At 36.5% G+C, this 21,174-nt stretch overlaps 1 protein-coding gene across 4 annotated transcripts in view; it reads right to left on the minus strand.

Moving 5' to 3' along the window:
• The window catches only part of LOC111158678 (SR-related CTD associated factor 8), a 90,301-nt gene that overhangs the window by 26,394 nt on the left and 42,733 nt on the right, over positions 1 to 21,174 (minus strand). For all 4 annotated transcript variants that reach the window (XM_022520878.1, XM_022520879.1, XM_022520877.1 and 1 more), the window contains 6 exons: positions 15,528 to 15,689; positions 10,092 to 10,245; positions 9,080 to 9,210; positions 5,515 to 5,691; positions 3,630 to 3,709; positions 1,778 to 1,895 (listed from right to left, as the gene is read on the minus strand). In XM_022520878.1, coding sequence (XP_022376586.1) covers positions 1,778 to 1,895; positions 3,630 to 3,709; positions 5,515 to 5,691; positions 9,080 to 9,210; positions 10,092 to 10,245; positions 15,528 to 15,689 — 822 coding nt within the window. The remainder of the gene's footprint in view (positions 1 to 1,777; positions 1,896 to 3,629; positions 3,710 to 5,514; positions 5,692 to 9,079; positions 9,211 to 10,091; positions 10,246 to 15,527; positions 15,690 to 21,174) is intronic.

Raw genomic sequence — 21,174 nt, forward strand, 5'->3', positions numbered from 1 at the left:
TCCATCATAACTGCCCTTGCCTCTCTAACAGCTCTGTGGTTTTTTAATTACATGACTGACAACTTGTTTCTTTTCATTGATTTACAATTTGTGTTTTTCTTTAAACAACGTCCAAATGTTCTACATTGTGCTCTACCTTTAAAGTTCCTGAATTCTCATGCAGATATATCTGCCTGACATGAAATATTGTAGTAGATGTATCTACTCCAACCATTTCTATCAAAATTATTCCTTCAAAATAAGATACAGAATTCCATTCTCATAATACAAGTATATGTTCCAACTTTAGCAAATACCATTAATATCATTTTATGCTTACTATTTGATTTAAAAGGGTAAGTTCAGACCCCAGCAGCGTCCAAGGTTTGTTATCCCTTTAAACTAAAATAACTTTTCTCTCTCCTTTACTTCCACTGTTCTTCACCTGTACCTCTATTACAGAAACTAGAATTCTGCCCTGTGTTCATACAGATGTACATGCTCCATTAGAGAAGAGATTATTTGAGGCCAGATGCTTTTTTGTTCACCTGTGTTCATCTATGTATATACCATTTGCCTACCAATGCACTGCTCATACTTTAAAAATGTTTGGAGTATGACTTAGTAAAGTTTTGGATATAAGGAAGAAGTGTGATTGGGCGGAATTTGAAAACACTCATGTTCTAAACAGTTCATACATGCAAGTATTTCTCAAATGGAGGAAAAATAGGCTTTGTAATGGATTAACCCTGCCTTTGAAGTTTGACAAATTTTATCAATTCTAAAGTATGATTCTTCTTCACACATTATCATCCCTGTAATTTATTAAGGTTCTTTTAACTCTGTAAGATGTACTTTTGAAGTGATTAAAAATTCTTAGCTGTACATAAAATAACAGTATGTCTTGGAGCGCCTAGGTGGCTCAGTGGGTTAAGCCTCTGCCTTCGGCTCAGCTCACGATCTCAGGGTCCTGGGATCAAAGCCCCACATCGGGCTCTCTGCTCAGGAGGGACCCTTCTTCCCCGCCTACTTGTGATCTCTCTCTCTCTCTCTCTCTCTGTCAAATAAATAAATAAAATCTTTAAAAAAATTATATAAAAAAAAAACAGTGTGGGGCGCCTGGGTGGCTCAGTGGGTTAAGCCGCTGCCTTCGGCTCAGGTCATGATCTCAGGGTCCTGGGATCGAGTCCCGCATCGGGCTCTCTGCTCAGCAGGGAGCCTGCTTCCCTCTCTCTCTCTCTCTCTCTGCCTGCCTCTCCGTCTACTTGTGATCTCTCTCTGTCAAATAAATAAATAAAATCTTTAAAAAAAAAAAAAAACCAGTGTGTCTTAAGACTAATAATACATCTGATTAGCTATACAGTTTTGCAATAGATGTTTAATTTCACTACAGTACAATGGAAGTCAAAATGCTATCTCATAGCATTAAATGTAATGCAAGCCTCCTAAACTTCCTGCACACATCAGCAGCCTAATTAACGGAGTAATCTATTTTGCCATCACAAGAAAAGCAAAATTGTCTTGACCTTGCTTGATAGGGAACTGAGTGAAGAAAAGCACATGGAGTTTTAAGCTGTAATAATGAAACACCACCTCTGTTTTCTGTTCTCCACTGCTAGTGTACCAAGCACATGTATATATCCAGAACACATTCTGGTAACAGAAAAGACTGTAAATGTTCTGAAAAAGCTGACCTTCCTAGTACTAGAACTGAAGAAAAATCACCATGCTTGAGAAACACCACTTTATAGAATGTAGATAGCAATAACTCTAAAGACCACAAGATGGAGTTATAAACCTTTTGAGGCTGTTGCTGTTCTAGGAGCTGCTGTCTGAGATGTTCAAGGTTTTGCTGCTGTAGTTGTTCAGCTATCTGATGAAAAATGGAATTGTTCACAGATTCTGAAACATGAGAACTAGAAGGAAAAACAAGTAGAAATATATTTTAAAACACAGTAAAGATAATACAAAAATAACTGATTTTCAACCTCCCCCATGCCAATTAAATGAAACAGACTCCACTACAATGTTTACTTTTGAAATAGTAACAGAAAATGGAATACCTCAGAACATTAATATGGTAAAAGAGAAAGATACTCTCCAATAATCTTTCAACAGGTGGATAACATGTTAAAGATACTCTGATGGAAGATCTGTTATTATGGTCTCACACTATTAAATACATATAAATTAGTATTTTTTACATTAGAGTACTTTAAGAAAATTTCAATGAAACATATAAAAACAGTTAAAAGTATCTAAACATTGTCACTTTAACTCTTTCTCTAACTATAAGATAGTGGGAGAAATGGTCTATCAATCAGTACATGTGAAATCAACAATTGTAATTGACCATAAACTTTACAAAACCAATCTGCTTTCTTTAGAAAAGCATTCACATTATTAGGTATGTTAACAGAAACAGTACTTAGATAAGAGGAAATAATAATTTAACTATACTCTGGGAAATTCACACCTGGAATACACCTGGAATTCTGGGTGCCACAAGGTAAGACATGAACAAAAAAGAGGGCATCCCAAAAGGGGCAATCAGGATGGTGAGAAGTCTTGAAACAGTTGAAAAAAAGTGTACTTCATCTGGAGCAAATAAACCTAAGGGGAAGAATGATACCTAACTTCAAATATTGTAAAGGCTAGGTCTCAAAAGATAATGGAGCAAATTTGTTTCCTTGCTTCAGAATGCAAAACGGATCAGTGTATATAAAGTAAATCAAACAGGATTCAATAACAAAGATTATTTAAGTTGTCATCATAGAAGGCATTAAAACATTATAAAAATACCCTATCAGAACCATTAAAGGAGATTCTTACGTTGTTCAGGACACTGATCTACACAATCTCAAATGTTTCTCCTCTAACTTCGTAAATCATAATCTAAAGTATTAGATTTTAATTTTTCGAGTAAAATCTCTTTACCAAAAGGACATATGTATTTTCTGTATTATATAAATATATTTTAAGACATATTATCCCAATATATAAAATTAATGGGCTCTGCTTGAAACAAGATTCCCAGAGGCATTCCCTCCATTCATCATCCTCCATCCTCCCTCCTGCCACGCCCCCACTCTCCAACATCCTCTCCCCGACTGGTCCTTTCTCAAACCTGCAAGAACCTAAGGCTACACAGAACTGCTTGAGAAAAGAAAATCACTGATCTAAATAAAAATATACACACCATTATCTTTGAAAAAAACAAAATCCCTACAGTCCCAATCCTTACTTCTGATTAGTAAGATTCACTCCCAGAATTCGGGAGAATTCCTAGAAGTGGACACTGACACTAGAAGCAAGCCTCTATTATTTCAAATATTCATACAATTGAATAAAATGCCTAATACAGATATAGAAAATATCACAACTATATCAACATCTATCAATTCTCCTATAAAAAATTTTGATATATCCCAAATATTTGCAAAGATCTGAGAAAGGAGCCAAAATAAATAGGGAGGCAACAAGACAGCAACTCTAACCATCTTTCTGTAATGTTAGAACTCAAAAGCCTGAAATTTTATCCCACCTTATTCAAAGTATACTTGGTAGTTCAGACAGCAATGTCCCATCCAATGTTTATAATAATAATGGAAAAAATTACGGAAATAAAGAAAAAAAAAAACAATTCTTACAGTTGAGAGGCTGAAATTTCCTTTTTGGGTTCTTCACTATGCTCAGAATCTTCCCCAAAATCAAACCTATCCATCAACTTCTAAGTCGGGGGGGCGGGGGGGGAGAAAAAGACAAATTAAAAGGTGCTTCACACAAAAATAAGTAACAAATGCTATTCTGAATGTCAATGTCATCCCATTAATTTACCTCTATCATATTAATACATAAATGTTTTATATAATTTTATGCTATGCTATAATAAAGCATTTGAGTGAATCTTTAAAGTACTTTGATGTACACTGCCTTATATAACAAAACAAATCACAATACAGGATAAATACTAATGCTCTACAGAAGAGAAGATGGGATTAAAATAATTAAATGGCTTGCCAATAGTAATAAAGCTTGATTAAAAAAAAAATCTAGGGGGCGCCTGGGTGGCTCAGTGGGTTAAAGCCTCTGCCTTCAGCTCAGGTCATGATCCCAGAGTCCTGGGATGGAGCCCCACATCGGGCTCTCTGCTCCGCGGGGAGCCTGCTTCCTCCTCTCTCTCTGCCTGCCTCTCTGCCTACTTGTGATCTCTGTCTGTCAAATAAATAAATAAAATCTTTAAAAAAAAAAAAAAATCTAGGTCTGTAATCAGTGGATTACAGGAGGCTCGGTGAAGCATGCCACCTCTGCTTGACTCTGCCTGCAGTTTTTTGGTTTTTGTTTTGTTTTGTTTTGTTTTTTTCAGTGATAAAATAAATGGTTTTAATGGGAGGCTTTCAGAGAGGGTGACGCTTTCCTGTGCTATCAAGCAGCCAGTTTTCCTGCCTTGCAGTGTCTCGGTGGTGGGCTGGCAGAACCCCCGGACCCCACCGGAAGCTGGGATATTAGTCTGACACCATGTTCAGCCCCTCCAGGATCCAGAGCTGTGTCTCCACAACAGGAGATTGGAGTCAGCTGGCAGTCAGTCCCACACAAACATCCTGGTGTCTGTCCAGGCCTGAGGGAAAGGGGCAGGAGCTTTTACTTCTGACTGGGGCTATTCCTCCATGGGGGGGTTGGGGGAGAGGGGACCAGTGGAAATAGTACATTTCTCTTCTTAGGATGGTCAATTGTCTTCCCAAGGATCAATTTAAAGGTTTTTTTATGTGGTTTAGCTATTTTTTTTTTTAAAGTAGGCTCCATGCCCAGCAGGGAGCCCAATGTAAGGCTTGAACTCACAACCCTGAGATCAAGATCTGAGCTGAGATCAAAAGTTGGATGCTTGGGGCGCCTGGGTGGTTCAGTGGGTTAAGCCTCTGCCTTCGGCTCAGGTCGTGATCTCAGAGTCCTGGGATCGAGCCCCGCATCGGGCTCTCTGCTCAGCGGGGAGCCTGCTTCTCCCTCTCTCTCTCTCTGTCTGCCTCTGCCTACCTGTGATCTCTGTCTGTAAAAAAAAAAAAAAAAAAATTTAAAAAAAAAAAAAAAAAAAAAAGTTGGATGCTTAACTGACTGAGTCACCCAGGTGACCCCCATGTGGTTTAGCTATTAAATTTTCAATTAAGCTAACAGATAAAAATGTCAAAGTAGTATAATAAATCAGTATTTATTTTCCTAAAAAAACATAGTAGCAGAAACAAAAATAATATGTGTAACACTTCCAAGGTATTTTAATGTTCTCATAATTAATAAGAACATTGAGGCAATCCTACTACAAATTATACATGAAAGACTTTCAACTTTAAAACCACTATCCTTTATAGTTAGGCCTAATTTATAAAGCACAGTGGTTTTAAAGTTGAAAATATATATATTATACAGTAGAGTGCATACTGTGATAGTTCTATAATAAAATATAATGTACAGAATTAGAATCCACACAATAGCATATAGACTTTAATACTTCTTACAGAACAAATCTAGTAACTTAATTTCTACCTTGTTGAAAGCCACTCCCTGTTCCAAGGGGTTCAGGGTGTTAGCTGCCGCAGCTGCCGCGGTGAGCTGTGCTGTGAGCGCCTGCAACTGCACAACAAGACCAGCGTCCAGGGCCTGCAGAATCGAAGGCTGAGGCTTCTGCTGCTGTAGCTGTAAAGTTTGTATTAACTGCTGAAGCTGAAGGAAAAAAAAGGAAAATTATTACAAACAGATACTGGGTTTTATCTGTAAGAATGCCAATCTTAAAAAAAAAAAAAGAAAAAGAAAAGAATGCCAATCTTTTAGTGAAAAAGGTTCACTGTTGCACAGTCTTTGGAGATCAAGAGAAAACAGATACTAATTCAAAATAAGGTAGTTTTTAAAAAAAATATTTTGTTGTGTGTGCCATCTTTAATAGTCCTTAATAAGTTTACTGTCTTGCTTCTGGAAAGCCAGAGAACTTTAAGCCAAATAAAGTGGTCATACAATGACAGATTAAGAATTCATTACATACAGACTGATTTTTTTCACTAAGCTTTTCTTTTAAAGATTTTATTTATTTATTTAGAGTGCAGGCGCAAGCCGGGAGTGGGCCAATGGGAGAGAGAATCCCAAGCAGAAAGCATGCTGAGCATGGAACCCAAAGCGGGGCTCCTGAAGGGGGTTCCACACAGGGCTTGAACCCATGACCCTGAGATCACAAGCCAAGCCAAAATCAAGGGCTGGAGGCTCAACTGACTGAGCACCCAGGTGCCCCATCACTAAGCTTCCATTGCTTCTTCAATTAACTCCTCAATCTCTGTAATAAAACAAAACAAAACAACAATAACAACAAAAAACAAGCACTGACAACAACTGCTTTTGCTAGCTTTCAGATTTACCATCAGATAACACGTTTCCTGAAAGCAGGAAAGGCAAATAAGAAATTTGCCTCTTGGAGCATTCTGAAACTAAGGAAATTAAAAGTGAATAGTGCCAATAAGAGTTGAAATCAAATCCCTGTTCCTTCTATTCATCCATCCTCTTAAAAACCAGAAACAACAGTAAGATCCTGAAGATATTTCACAGTTAAGTAAACCCTATATACATCTTAGAAGTAATTAATACTTTCCTAATCAAGATCTAAATCTGACTTAAATCTGAAAATGATCAATTTACAATAGTAATAAGACATGTGTACTGTTTAGGTGAAGATTAATTTACAGTGGGAGAAGATACAAAAGCCATCCCAGATGAAAGTAATTTCATGCCCATCTAAAACAGCTACATTAAGAAACAAACTAGAGTCATTTGGCTACCAAATAAACTGTAACTACAAACTACTAATATGATAGCAAAGAAAATAATACCAAAATATATGATAGCTTAGTTACTGCACTGAAGAAGCTCCAGAACAGATAGGATGGTGAAAGGGAGAGGGAGGAAGAAAAGGAGTAAAAAAGGGAGGGAGAGGAAGAAGGGGCGGAGGGGGAAAGAGAGAAGAGGATTAATGTCGTATTTTCTCCTTTACACATTTTAACTACTCCTTTTGACATCGGCATTTTTCCAGATAGCACTGTTACTGTTTCAGTCAGGTTCAAACCAGTGTGGCATCCTACTTTCCTTCTACTCTTGACTTAATAGTAGTCTATCAATTACTAGGTCTTCTTAACTTTCTTTGCACTACTTCTTCTGGAAAAATCACTTCTCCTGCCAAAAGTATTTATTTTAATAAGTATCTTTTAAAATGAGAACATTTGCTTTACGAATTATTTTCAAAGTATCAGTAATCACAAGATTAAAATTAATAATTTGATAATTTTATCTAATATCCAATTCAGTTTCCCAATTGACCCCCAAAACGGAGAAACTGGATCTAATCTAAGACAATAACTAAATTAGGTTTTACATGTTTAAAACTCTAGAATGGTCCCTTTTTTCTGAAGAGTGTCCTTTTAAGAAGGTCTGCTACCCTATTTCTCACATACCTATTACTTCCCTTTTATCATTCTTACCAAAATGAAAATACTTCCTATCCCTAGGCTTCTCGCCTCTCCCACCCACTAAAGTACGGTTCAGATCGATGACTTCAATATGAAAAAGTTCCCCACTGCTAAGGGTATGAACTCCTTGTTTTTCAGCCCATCATTTCCATCTTTTGAAACCAGATCCACACTTAGGTCTACCATGTCAACTCCGTCATCATTAACTTACATGCACAGGCCATCTAACCTTCCAAACATCTCAACTCTGAAAGAGCTTTGCATATCCAACACTGTTATGCCTCCATACACTATTCACTCATTCTACAAAAATGTACCAAATGTCTGTTACAACCTAAACACTGGAGACACAGCAGTGAACAAAACAAATGAAAAAAATTCTCATCCTTCTAAAGCATATATTCTGGTGGGAAGAGATAGAGAATAAATAAAAAAGTTGTATAATGTAACAGAAAGAAAGTAGGTGATACAAAAAAGGAGCACAGGGGAATGAAAGAATGTTCAGTTTTAAGTCACTTTTTGAAGACTTTACTAAGGTGACATTTAATAAAAAACTCGAAGTGGCTGAAAACCTCATGAATATTTGGGAAAAGAGTTCAGGGGGGAAGAGGGGTCTTACTGCACAGATCACAATTAATTTGGTTTTTAAAGGACAGGTAAAGAAAGGAGATGCGGGGCGCCTGGGTGGCTCAGTGGGTTAAAGCCTCTGTCTTCAACTCGGGTCATGATCCCAGGGTCCTGGGATCGAGCCCCACATCAGGCTCTCTGGGCAGCGGGGAGCCTGCTTCCCCTTCTCTCTCTCTCTGCCTGCCCCTCTGCCTACTTGTGATCTCTGTCTGTCAAATAAATAAATAAAATCTTAAAAAAAAAAAAAAAAAAAAAAAAAGGAAAGGAGATGCAAAGAATGGGCTATCCTCAAACCCTACCATGACAGTTTCATTTTAAGTCTCACTTCAAATGGCACTTCCTCAAAAACACCTTCTCTTGGCAACCCTCTCTAATCTGACCCCTTTTCCCAAACCCAGTCACTTTAAAAACTTACCCTGTTTTAAGTCATGTATCACCATCTAAACAAAGTTTTATACTTTCTTATATTTTTCTCCCCTAACATGGAAAGACATCTTTCCTAGGAGAGAGGACATCCCTGTCTTGTTACTGGAGTAACACCTAATAATGTTTGCACAAATTATGTACTAAGTCAATATTTTGGTATGAAATGAAGTTTTTATAAAACAGTGCATAGGGGCGCCTGGGTGGATCAGTGGGTTAAGCCTCTGCCTTTGGCTCAGGTCATGATCTCAGGGTCCTGGGGTCGAGCCCCACATCAGGCTCTCTGCTCAGCAGGGGGCCTGCTTCCCCCTCTCTCTCTGCCTGCCTACTTGTGATGTCTCTCTCTGTGAAATAAAAAAATAAAATCTAAAAAAAAAAAAAGTGCATAAAACAATGCCTTACTAAATGAAAAAGCAAGTTACAGAGTAGTATCCATAGTGTGATATCATTTTTACAGAAATAACATATTCTTAAGGTGGTACAATATTAAAAAAATACATTAAGAAAATAATGAGTTCTAAATCACTGTTGATTTAACAAAAAAAACTGCTCACCTGTTGGCCTTGAGGACTTTGTAAGATTTGAGCTACTGCTGCAAGTGTATCTGTGTTTGTTATCTGAGACACCCACGGATCCGGCAGACCCTGGACCACATTGGCTGGAGTAACAGGTGTCACAGGAGTTCCTTTTAATAAGACATCACACCCACCCAAATAAATACGTAAGTAAATAAAAGTAAGACTTGGAAAGGTAGAGAGATTTGCTTTGACACTTTCATAAAATATATATAAATTTAGATGTTTTTATTTTATTGTCTAATTACAGACTTAGATAGATTGGGAAAAAAAAAAAAAAAACACCAAAAGGATCTGTCCACACTTGTCCTCATTAACTAAACTACTACTTTAAAGAAGCCTACAATACTTAGAAATCTTTAAAAATCTTACTACAGAAGAAAATTGAAGGACATGAGGAAATGTTAAAAATATAATCAAATTTATCAGAAAATAATATGTATAATATAAAACTATTTTTCTTTAAAAATGGATGTGTATGTGTACAGACACAGACAAACACAACAAAAACTAAATATATACCAAATGTTAATTCCTGAACTATGGTACAAATTCTAAAATGTCATTTAAATAAACTTTAAAAAGCAAGATTTTGAGATTATTACTAAAGAATTCTTGGCTCCAGTAGATAATTTTTTTCAGAGTTCCTTATAAATATTAAGTTCCCCTACTATACTACAATTTGATTTACATGCAAGTTTATGGACAGCCTAAACCAGGAAAAAACATAAGTGACATACCATTTTCCCAAAGGTCACTATATTTATGGTTCTAGGATTTCAAATATTCAGCTTTTTAATTTTTAGAAAAGAATTATACACAAATATAAATTCTCAGTTTATTTTTCCTTCAAATTACATTTCCTTTCAATTACTTAATGCTAGATATATTCTCCTACACTGTCAAATTGTTACTTTATAAATGAATAATCACCGGGTGGGGAGGGGGGGGGAGAATATTTAGAAAACAAATCTCTATCAAGGTAACATACCTGGGGTGTTGCTCATAGCAGCAGTAGTACTGGCCAAAACAGGTGTGACAACCGGGGGAGGAATCCCTGCTGCCATGTCCAAAAGAGGCTGAATAATCTCACTCTTAAACACATTATTCTTCTGCCATAAGTTTAATACTCTCACTATTTTACTCTAGAAGAAAAAAAGAAAAATGACACTTTGATTTTTTTGCTTGCAAAACAGCACAGTCATTTCACAGAGACTATTCAAACAGTGGATGGGAAGGATAGATTAAAATACTTTTACTGTAGTACTTCCCGCCCCTGAAATCATGTTTCTGTAATTCTGATTTGCTAATCTTAATACACTTGAAAGAAAAATGTTCATTTTGATAAATACACAAGATAAATGAGAGCTACATTTCATAGAAGAAAGGAACGGCAACTAGGTTTCAGCTTCTATGTGAGGTCTAATGAGATCGACGGAGAGGTCTGCCTGCAGACTGTATAAGCTGCTGAGGTGATCAGGATTTACCTCAGCACCAAAGCTATACTGTCAGGTGATTTTAACTTCATGTTTTAAACAAATAACAAACTTCAAGACAAAGTCCTTATCTAATATGACTTTTTTTTTAAAGATTTTATTTATTTATTAGAGAGATAGAGAGCACAAGTAGGCAGAGCAGTAGGTAGAGGGAGAGGGAGAAAAGAGGGTCTCCACTGAGCAGGGAACCCGATGCAGGGCTCGATTCCAGGACCCAGGGATCAAAACCGAACTGAATGAAGGCAGCTGCTTCAGTTCAGCTGACTGAGCCACCCAGGCAGCCCCTAACATGACTTTTTAAAACTTTATTATTGCACTCGATCCTATGAGAGGAGTAAACAAAATTTCCAAATCAGTATCCCAAAATATGTAAATTTCTAATATCTTTGAGCATATATAAAGAAACCTTTTTTATTCTCTTTCAGGGTCCAAAGTCTTTTTACATGGTACAGAATATTTATTCATTCAGATCTAGAAGACTTACTAGTGTGGTTACCCGCACTACTAAAACTCTACCACAATAAAAGAATTTTAAAATGCAGAAACTCATTTTAGACCCAAAGGCACCTCCAGATTTAAAGTGAGGGGGTGGAAAACAATTTACCATGCTAATGGACATCAAAAGAAAGCTGAGGTGGCAATCCTTGTATCAGACAAATTGGATTTTAAGCCAAAGCCTATAATAAGAGATGAGGAAGGACACTGTATCTACTTTAAAGGTCTGTCCAAAAAGAAGCTCTAACAATTGTAAATATCTATGCCCCTAACACGATAGCAGCCAATTATATAAACCAATTAATAACAAAAATCAAAGAAACACATTAACAATAATACAATAATAGTAGGGGATTTTAAAACCCCCCTCACTGAAATGGACAGATCATTTAAGAAAAGATCAACAAGGAAACAAAGGCTTTAAATGACACATTGGACCAGATGGGACATCAGAGATATATTCAGAATATTCCATCCCAAACCAACAGAATACACATTCTTCTCTAGTGTACATGGAACATTCTCCAGAATAGATCACATCTTGGGTCACAAATCAGGTCTCAAACGGTACCAAAAGATTGGGATCATTCCCTGCATATTTTCAGACCACAATGCTTTAAAACCAGAACTCAACCACAAGAGGAAAGTCGGAAAGAACTCAAATACATGGAGGCTAAAGAGCATCCTAGTAAAGAATGAATGGGTCAACCAGGAAATTAAAGAAGAACTTAAAATATTCATGGAAACAAATGAAAATGAGAACACAACTGTTCAAAATCTTTGGGAAACAGCAAAGACGGTCCTGAGAGGAAAGTATATAGCAATACAAGCCTTTCTCAAGAAACAAGAAAGGTCTCAAATACATAACCTAACCCTACACCTAAAGGAGCTGGAGAAAGAACAGCAAATAAAACCTAAACCCAGCAGAAGAAGAAAAATAGTAAGTATCAGAGCAGAAATCAATGAAATAGAAACAAAATGAATAGTAGAACAGATCAACGAAACTAGGAGCTGGTTCTCTGAAAGAATTAAGAAGATTGATAAACCCCTGGCCAGACTTATCATAAAGAAAAGAGAAAGGACCTAAATTAATAAAATCATGAATGAAAGAGGAGAGATCACAACCAACACCAAAGAAATACAAACAATTATAAGAATATATTACAAGCAACTATACACCAGCTAATTTGACAATCTGGAAGGAATGGATGCATTCCTAGAGACATACAAACTACCAAACTGAACCAGGAAGAAATAAAAAACCTGAACAGACCCATAACCAGTAAGGAGATTGAAGCAGTCATCAAAAATATCCCAACAAACAAGACACCAGGGCCAGATGAGCTTCCAAGAGGAATTTTTAAAGAAGAATTAATACCTATTCTCCTGAAACTGTTCCAAAAAAATTAAAATGGAAGGAAAACTTCCAAATTTATTTTATGAGGCCAGCATTACCTTGATCCCAAAACCAGACAAAGACCCCATCAAAAAGGAGAATTACAGAGCAATATCCTTGATGAACATGGATGCAAAAATTCTCACCAAAATGCTAGCCAAGAGGATCCAACAGTACATTAAAAGGATTATTCACCACGACCAAGTGGGATTTATTCCTGGGCTTCAAGGTTGGTTCAACATCCGCAAATCAATCAATGTGATACAATACATTAATAAAAGAAAGACAAAAACCATATACTCTCAATAGATGCTGAAAAAGCATTTGACAAAAGACAGCATCCTTTCTTGATCAGAACTCTTCAAAGTGTAGGGATAGAGAGTACATACCTCAATATCAACAAAGCCATCTATGAAAAAGCCACAGTGAATATCATTCTCAATGGGGAAAAACTGAGAGCTTTTCCCCTAAGGTCAGGAACATGGCAGGGATGTCCACTATCACCACTGCTATTCAACATAGTACTAGAAGTCCTAGCCTCAGCTATCAGACAACAAAAAGAAATAAAAGGCATCTGAATTGGCAACGAAGAAGCCAAACTCTCACTCTTTGCAGATGATAAGATACTTTGTGTGGAAAACCCAGAAGACTCCACTCCAAAACTGCTAAAACTCTTACAGAAATTCAGTAAAGTGTCAGGATATAAAATCAATGCAAAGAAATCAGTTACATTTCTGTACACCAACAGCAAGACAGAAGACAGAGAAATTAAGGTGTCAATCCCATTTACAATTGCACCCCAAACCGTAAGATACCTAGGGATAAACTTAACCAAAGAGGCAAAGACTCTGTACTCAGAAAACTGTAAAGTACTCATAAAAGAAATTGAGGAAGACACAAAGAAATGGAAAAATGTTCCATGCTCATGGCTTGGAAGAAAAAATATTGTGAAAATGTCTATGCTACCCAGAGCAATCTACACATTTAATGCAATCCCTATCAAAATACTATCAACTTTTTTCAAAGAAATGGAACAAATAATCCTAAAATTTATATGGAACCAGAAAAGACCCCAAATAGCCAGAGGAATGTTGAAAGAGAAAGCCAAAGTTGGCGGCATCACAGTTCCAGACTTCAAGCTCTACTACAAAGCTACAATCACCAAGACAGTATGGTATTGGCAGAAAAACAGACATAGATCAACAGATCAGAATAGAGCCCAGAAATGGACCCTCAACGCTATGGTCAACTAATCTTCGACAAAGCAGGAAATAATGTCCAATGGGGGAAAAAAAAAGTCTCTTCAACAAATGGTGTTGGGAAAACTGGACAGCTACATGCAGAAGAGTGAAACTGGACCATTTCCTTACACCACATACAAATACAGACTCAAAATGATGCAAGACCTCAGTGTAAAACAGGAATCTATCAAAAACCTTGAGAAGAACACAGGCAGCAATCTCTTTGACCTCAGCCGCAGCAACTTCTTCCTACAAACGTCACCAAAGGCAAGGGAAGCAAGGGCAAAAATGAACTACTGGGACTTCATCAAGAGCAAAAGCTTTTGCACAGCAAAGCAAACTGTCAACAAAACCAAAAGACAACTGACAGAATGGGAAAAGGTATTTGCAAATGACATATCAGATAAAAGGCCAGTATTCAAAATTGATAAAGAATTTAACAAACTCAATACCCAAAGAACAAATAATCCAATCAAGAAATGGGCAGAAGACATGAACAGACATTTCTGCAAAGAACAGAACCAAATGAATCAAAACCAGAGGGAGATACCACCTCATACCAGTCAGAATGGCTAAAATTAACCCGTCAGGAAATGACAAGTGTTGGCAAGGATACAGAGAAAGGGGAACCCTCCTACATTGTTGGGTGGGATGCAAGCTGGTGCAGCCACTCTAGTAAACAGTATGGAGGTTCCTCAAAAACTTGAAAATAGAGCTACCCTATTACCCAGCAATTGTACTACTCGGTATTTACTCTAAAGATACAAATGTACTGACCCAAAGGGGCACATGCACCCAAATGTTTATAGCAGCAATGCTCACAATAGCCAAACTATGGAAAGAACCTAGATGTCCATCAACAGATGAATGAATAAAGAAGATATGGTGTGTGTGTGTGTGTGTGTGTGTGTGTGTGTAATACTATGCAGCCATCAAAACCCCCAAATCTTGCCATTTGCTATAATTTGAATGGAACTAGAGGGTATTGTGCTAAGTGAAATAAGTCAGTCAGAGAAAGACAATTATTATGATCTCTCTTATATGAGGAATTTGAGAGGCAGGATGGGGGTCAATGGGGAGAAGGGAAGGAAAAATGAAACAAGATGGGACCAGGGAGGGAGACAAACCGTAAGAGACTCTTAATCTCAAGAAACAAACTAAGGGTTGCCTAGGATGGCTGGGTGATAGACACTGGTGAGGGTATATGGTATGGTGAGTGCTGTGAACTGTGTAAGACCGATGATTCACAGACCTGTAACCCTGTAACATTATACGTTAATTAAAAAAAATTTACTGTGTGACTATGAATTCCTTTAAAGAATGCCTAATATACAGAAGGGGTTCAATAAATGCATGTTGTAAAAAAAATGAAATAAAGGTTAGAATTTTAAAAATTAAAAAATGAAATAAAATGCAGTTATTTTCTGCTAACTGCTTAGCAAATCCATTTTCCATAGACACTAAATAGGTAAATATCAGTTCAAATAATCAAAGCACGAAATTAGTTCCGTGTGAGAATAAATAAGCTTTCAGTCTAATTTCAAAAGCTTATTTATAGCCAGTTTCTTTATCACCAATTGCTTCAATAAATTAAAAAAACAGCCAAATCAACTACATCTCTCCATTTTTTGTTTAAGATGCTAAGAATCTCAGAATGTGGATAGTGTAATAACTAAATATTCAAATTCAGAATTACTAGGAGGAAATAGTAACATAAAATCATAGTTAAGATAAACTAGTCTCATTAAGAGCAAAGGGTAATATATCAACTTTAAAAAAAAAAAAAAAAGCCAGCATACCTTGTCATCCCCAGGGCAACGATATAAATTCTGGAAAGTGCTAATGATGTTATTACTAAATCTGGGTGCAAACACATCCTTTTCTTGACCAAACTGATGTCGAGATTGTCGTACAATGGAGTCAATAACATAAAGTCCAGGTACCTTGTATTCTGGTTTACACTGATGGAACAAAGAATAGGAAGGGAAGGAATGAGAAGGCAGCATTTATTATAAATCCTATACAAATACAAAAACAATGCTTATGTAGACGTAATGAATGTTCAGACATCTGTCTCTGGAATGGCATTTTAATCTACTTTGGCTGTTCCATTCACCCAATTCAACTGCCAATCACCTACGTTCCAAAACAGTATTGCATAACTGGCTTGAGTGACAAAAGCCAAAAGGATAAATAAGGTACCGTTATAACCACCCCCCTAAAAAAATTGTTTAATGACTTTGAAATGTCACAGACAAGGAAAACAACAAATTCAGGAAAGGGCTCTAGAAAAAGCATTGCCAACATACTCATTAGAAATCATCTGAAAACCTTTTACAAAAAGTTTTCTGTACTAATGAGGAACACTGTAATATTCTAAATATACCGAGCCCAGAGTTTCAAAAGTTTCCTCAAATACCCCATCTATAAGAAAGATAAGACACAACCATTATGATTCCAGGAATCTATCCTATTTTTTAGCTACTCCACTGATAAATGTTTCTCAACCTTCTTATCCACCACCCAAATTGAGGAAAATACCTCCTACTTTCTTGCCACAAGCTTTTCTTCTAGCCTATCTGGTTAGGGAAGCATAATGAAGAATCCTTTTAGTATCAAGGTTACTGCTCCTGGTTTGTCACCATATCCAGAAGTGTAAGAAACCTGCTTTCCAAGTTTATGTTAATTAACATGAAATTATAGCTGCAAAAAGCAGCTTCAACTTTTGGGTGTAATTAGCTAAGTATCTCACCCAAAGTAATTTCCTAGAAATCACATATGGCACTAAAGCACAATTATATTCTTGAAAAATCCTTGGAAACCCGAGTACCAGTGAGAACAGGATCCTCAATCTACCCCTAACACACACATACATGTTTCTAATGGCAATTTTGCCTGAGACAATGAGTGATTTCATTCTGCAAAAAGACAAGATGATGTTCATCTACTATACTTCATCTGTTTCTTCAAATACTTAAGAACCTTATCCTTAGATTTTTACTTACATCAAGAAAATACAAAGACCTTTAGCATCAATTCACAAGTATCTATTATAACACTCTGACTGTTAAAAACCTGAAATATTTCGTAAGAGGGCAATAATGCTGGTGTTTGGATACTGAAGTTTTAAGTTTAACCTACCTAAAGGTTCAAAATATCTGCTCTGTTGTAAGTTATGGCTCTTGAATGCCTGAAATAGTTTTCCCTCATGTTCCTAAAACATCTAGCATATTCATCCTTCAGTTCATGTATCTGGCCAAGGTTATCTTCCTTTGACTACCATACATTCAAAGAAATATCAACCTAACTGAGCAAATAATTTATCTCAGTAAAGAAAACTTAAAATTTAATGAAAAGCAGGACATCAACTTTGTTAAAATTTATCTAGTCCCTAATGCCACAAATATAGATAAGTGATTAATATTTATTGATTGACCTGATTTACTGGCATCTTAATTTTGCCAAAGACAAAAAAAATGGACATAAATTATTTCATATACATGATTACCTTGAGACCGAGAATCAACAGGATTTTTAAATTGCTTATAAGAGCTTTAAAAATTAATATTGAGGGGCGCCTGGGTGGCACAGTCAATTAAGTGTCCAACTCTTGATTTTAGCTCAGGTTGCGACCTAGGGTTCTGAGATTAAGCTCTGGGTGAGGCTTTGCACTCAGCAGGGTGTCTGCCTGAGATTCTCTCTCCCTTTCCCTCTGCTCCCCTCCCCCATGCTTTCTCGCTTTCAAATCTTTTAAAAAATACTGAATGGTAAGTGATGAATGTACTAAATTTAAAAAAAATACATCCTTCTCACTGATTTATAACAAAAACTCAGGTTACAAACTCACAACACAGAAGAATCATGAGTGCACAAAATAATAAATGGACCTTTTGGGGCCTACTGTAAAGATTCTGAAAGCTTCAAACATATATTAGCAGTTTAGTGATAAACTATAAGGCCTAAGGGAGGAAAAAAAATTTCTTCATCCACAGTATCTTCAGATATACCTATATTAAGATGTGTAGAACGATTTTCCCTCACTTGTAGAGTAGGCATTTTTGCCACATAGAATGGGGGGAAAAATCTTAAGTATGACTTCATGTTTTAAAATAACTTAGTAATTGGTAAACTTAGCTGAGTCACCAACTAGAAACTTAAGGAAAAATTAAGACCAAGAACCTGAAATGTTTCTTCAATTTCCTCTTCAAGTTCTATCAGTACTGAATATACAAGAATCCCTAGGACTCTCCACTGGTATGAGGAATTTTTACTCTTTAAATAATAATAATAAAGTCATGTCATATTAAGTTTTCAGTTAATATCATCTTTAAACTACATCCTAGTAATTTTCAATTTCTTCTACTGCAGAAACAGTTTTGTAGAGAGAAAGTCAATAACATAGGGAGAATCCACTTTTAAACATATTATGTGATTTTCATTCTAAGGTTATTCAAGCTATTACATGAACACCATTAGAAGTCAAGAGTTTTTTGGCAAAAAAACCTCTCTAGGTGACCTGGACCACATACTTTGCAATTTATAAACACACCTTATATAATGATTTTGTTATTAGAATTTTCGCTGCCACTTTCTGCTCTAAAAGTTAACATTAGGGACACCTGGGTGGCTCGGTTAGTTGGGCATCCAACTCTTGATTTCAGCTCAGGTCATGATCTCAGGGTTGTGAGATCGAGGGACTCGGCAGTGGGCATGGAGCCTGCTTAAGATTCTCTTTCTCCCTCTCCTTCTGTCCCTACACCCCTGCTCGCGCATTCTGGAGTACTTGTTCTCGCTCCCTCTCTCTCACAAAAAAATACAAAAGTTAACATTAAAGGAAGTAGAGCTACAATGGTAAATACAGGAGCATGTGACTGTACTTGCAAAGCGCTGAATGGTACTGACAATAGCCTCACTGACCTAGTGTAAAGAAAATGCAGCCGTCCTGTCCTGCCTAAGGAGGAGCAAGAAACACTGAGAAGCATGTGTAAGGCCACGGTCCAGAGGTACAGGCTTTATAAACCTGACGTCACACTCACTGATGACAAACTGAAAGCTGTCCCACTAAGTACGGGTGACAACCAGGAATGGATTGCCCCCCACCACTGCTTTTCAACATCATACTGGAAGTCCTAGATAACGCAACAAGACAAGACAAGGAAATAAAGGTATACAGATCAGGAAGGAAGGTTCAACAAGAACTAAACACATACAATACCCTTAATTGAGCCTGCGAGATCTTCACTACTGACTCTGAACCTGTATCTACGTGTTACTTAAGGAAATCACATTTAACTATAGAACTTAGAGCTACAAAATAAGTGGAAAGACTAAGTGGTATTTTTCTTTTAAGATGGCAAACATACTGTTTTTGTGTTGTTTTCAAGACTTCTGATGATTCAAGCTTTCCTAAAAGTGTGAAGCTGAAAGGGATGACAGGGAATCACTAACTCCTTCCCTCTTTATACTTAGAGGGTTGTGGGCACCCAAGCAAGGAAGCAAGAGGTGGACAGGGCTTTGATACTTCACTGACATAATGTATCATGATATAACTATAGAAGGGAGATGACAAGGAAGAAAAAAAAGTATTATCCCAGTTCCTGATGAAACAAATCTAAACAAATCCAAATTTAATGTACAGCTTAGTAAAATATTTCAGATTAACCTTGATGTGATAATACTGAAACTGAAGAAAAGTAATAACAGTTTGTAACTAATAATAACCTAATATTTTTCGGTTTGATAAAAGGTCATTTTGCTCTTTGACTAAAGAAATTCATTCTATTTGATGAGTCCTTAAGAATCTAAAAAACATTCTGACAAAGAAGATATAAAGCTGGCTGGAATTTAACTCCTTAAGTAAAGGTGAAATGAGGATAGTATTTTTTAAAAATAATCTTTAACTAAGACTTAATAGATTAGAGTCTAACAATATTAAGTGTGGGTAAAGATGGGAGCAACACAAACACACACTGAATGAGAGTGGGAGTATGATTAGTACAACCATTACGAAATTTATTTGGAATTATCTAGCCAACTTAAAGAAATACATATCCTACTACCCACAGAAATAGAAACCACACCAGGATAAATATGTAAGTGTATTCATAACTCCAAAAACTGGAAAACATACAAACACACACACACACACAATGTCTATCAACAGAACAGATAAGCAGCAGTTATTCACATAACGGAATATATACCAATGAAAAGAAACAAATACTTTTATAATCAACAGGAATGAATCCTAAACATGTAATACTGAGTAAAAACAACTGTACACTAAAGAATATGTAACAAGGATTCCATTTATGCAAAACTGAAAATCAGGTTGAACTGCTTTAAGAATGCAGACTTAAAGAGTAATACTATGTCAAACAAGAACGCGACTAACATAAAACTCAGACTGTGTATTACTTGGGGAGGGGTATGATCAAGGAGAGGAACCTGGGAGACTTCAGTCAAAGTTCCATGTCTTGCACTGAGTGGTGGTTATACAGGTAACTTTAAAAAATTAAGCTATGCATATTATGTCTTCCGCACTTTTCTGTATACATGTACAAACATTTCATATAAAAAGAAACATTTATATAAACTTCCTTGAGTTCTTAAAACACAACAGACAAAACCTTCTCTTAATGCCTAACAATGAAAAGCTCAAGATACATTTAAAGTGTCAATTTAAGGTATATGGGATGAAGAACTGATCAAAAATACCCCAGAGCAGAGTTTAGTAAGAAGTACATAAGGCAAGTGAGAATCTGAAAATTTACTGTTTTTAAACTATCTGTGGCCAACTACCTAAATCTTTGCATACCCCACACCAGAAGCAAGAAGCCAGAGTAACCTTTCAAGCAATTTTCCTCACCTATGGGAAATCATCTTCCACTATTAATTTACCTTTTCATTTATTACTCTCATTCATTCCTCCATAAATCTCTCATGCTAAACACAGACTCACAAATAACACAGTACCAAAGTGCTACAATATTTCTCCTCTTTTTGCACTATTTGTCTATGATGGGTGAAGGAAAAGTATAGACAAGCTAATATATGGTGTTCTGGGACTAGAGGATACCCAAAATTATAAGCCAACATCATTAAATAATCCTTCACATTTTTCTTAGATCTTTCAATTGACTACATATAATGTACATGACAAACAGACTTTTTCATAAATTTGTTAAAACAGTATTTCCTACTACAAACAATACTCTAATTCAGGGGTTTTACAAATTAGGTTCCACAGAAACAAAGCATCTATGCAAGGGTGTCAAGGGTTATGGGGCAAAAAACAAAATAGGTGGAGTGGGCTTCTGGTTCCCTACCATCATCAGTACTGCAGCATTTTTACTAGTGTTTTATCTGCCCCCCTCCACCCCGCCCACAGTAAAGTTCCAGTGAGACTAGGAAAGAGGAAAAAAAAGGTTTCCTCTGGTATTAAAA

The sequence above is a fragment of the Enhydra lutris genome, unplaced genomic scaffold (assembly GCF_002288905.1).
Source record: "Enhydra lutris kenyoni isolate GAN:26980312 unplaced genomic scaffold, ASM228890v2 scaffoldscaffold62, whole genome shotgun sequence".
NCBI classification, from domain to species: Eukaryota; Metazoa; Chordata; class Mammalia; order Carnivora; family Mustelidae; genus Enhydra; species Enhydra lutris.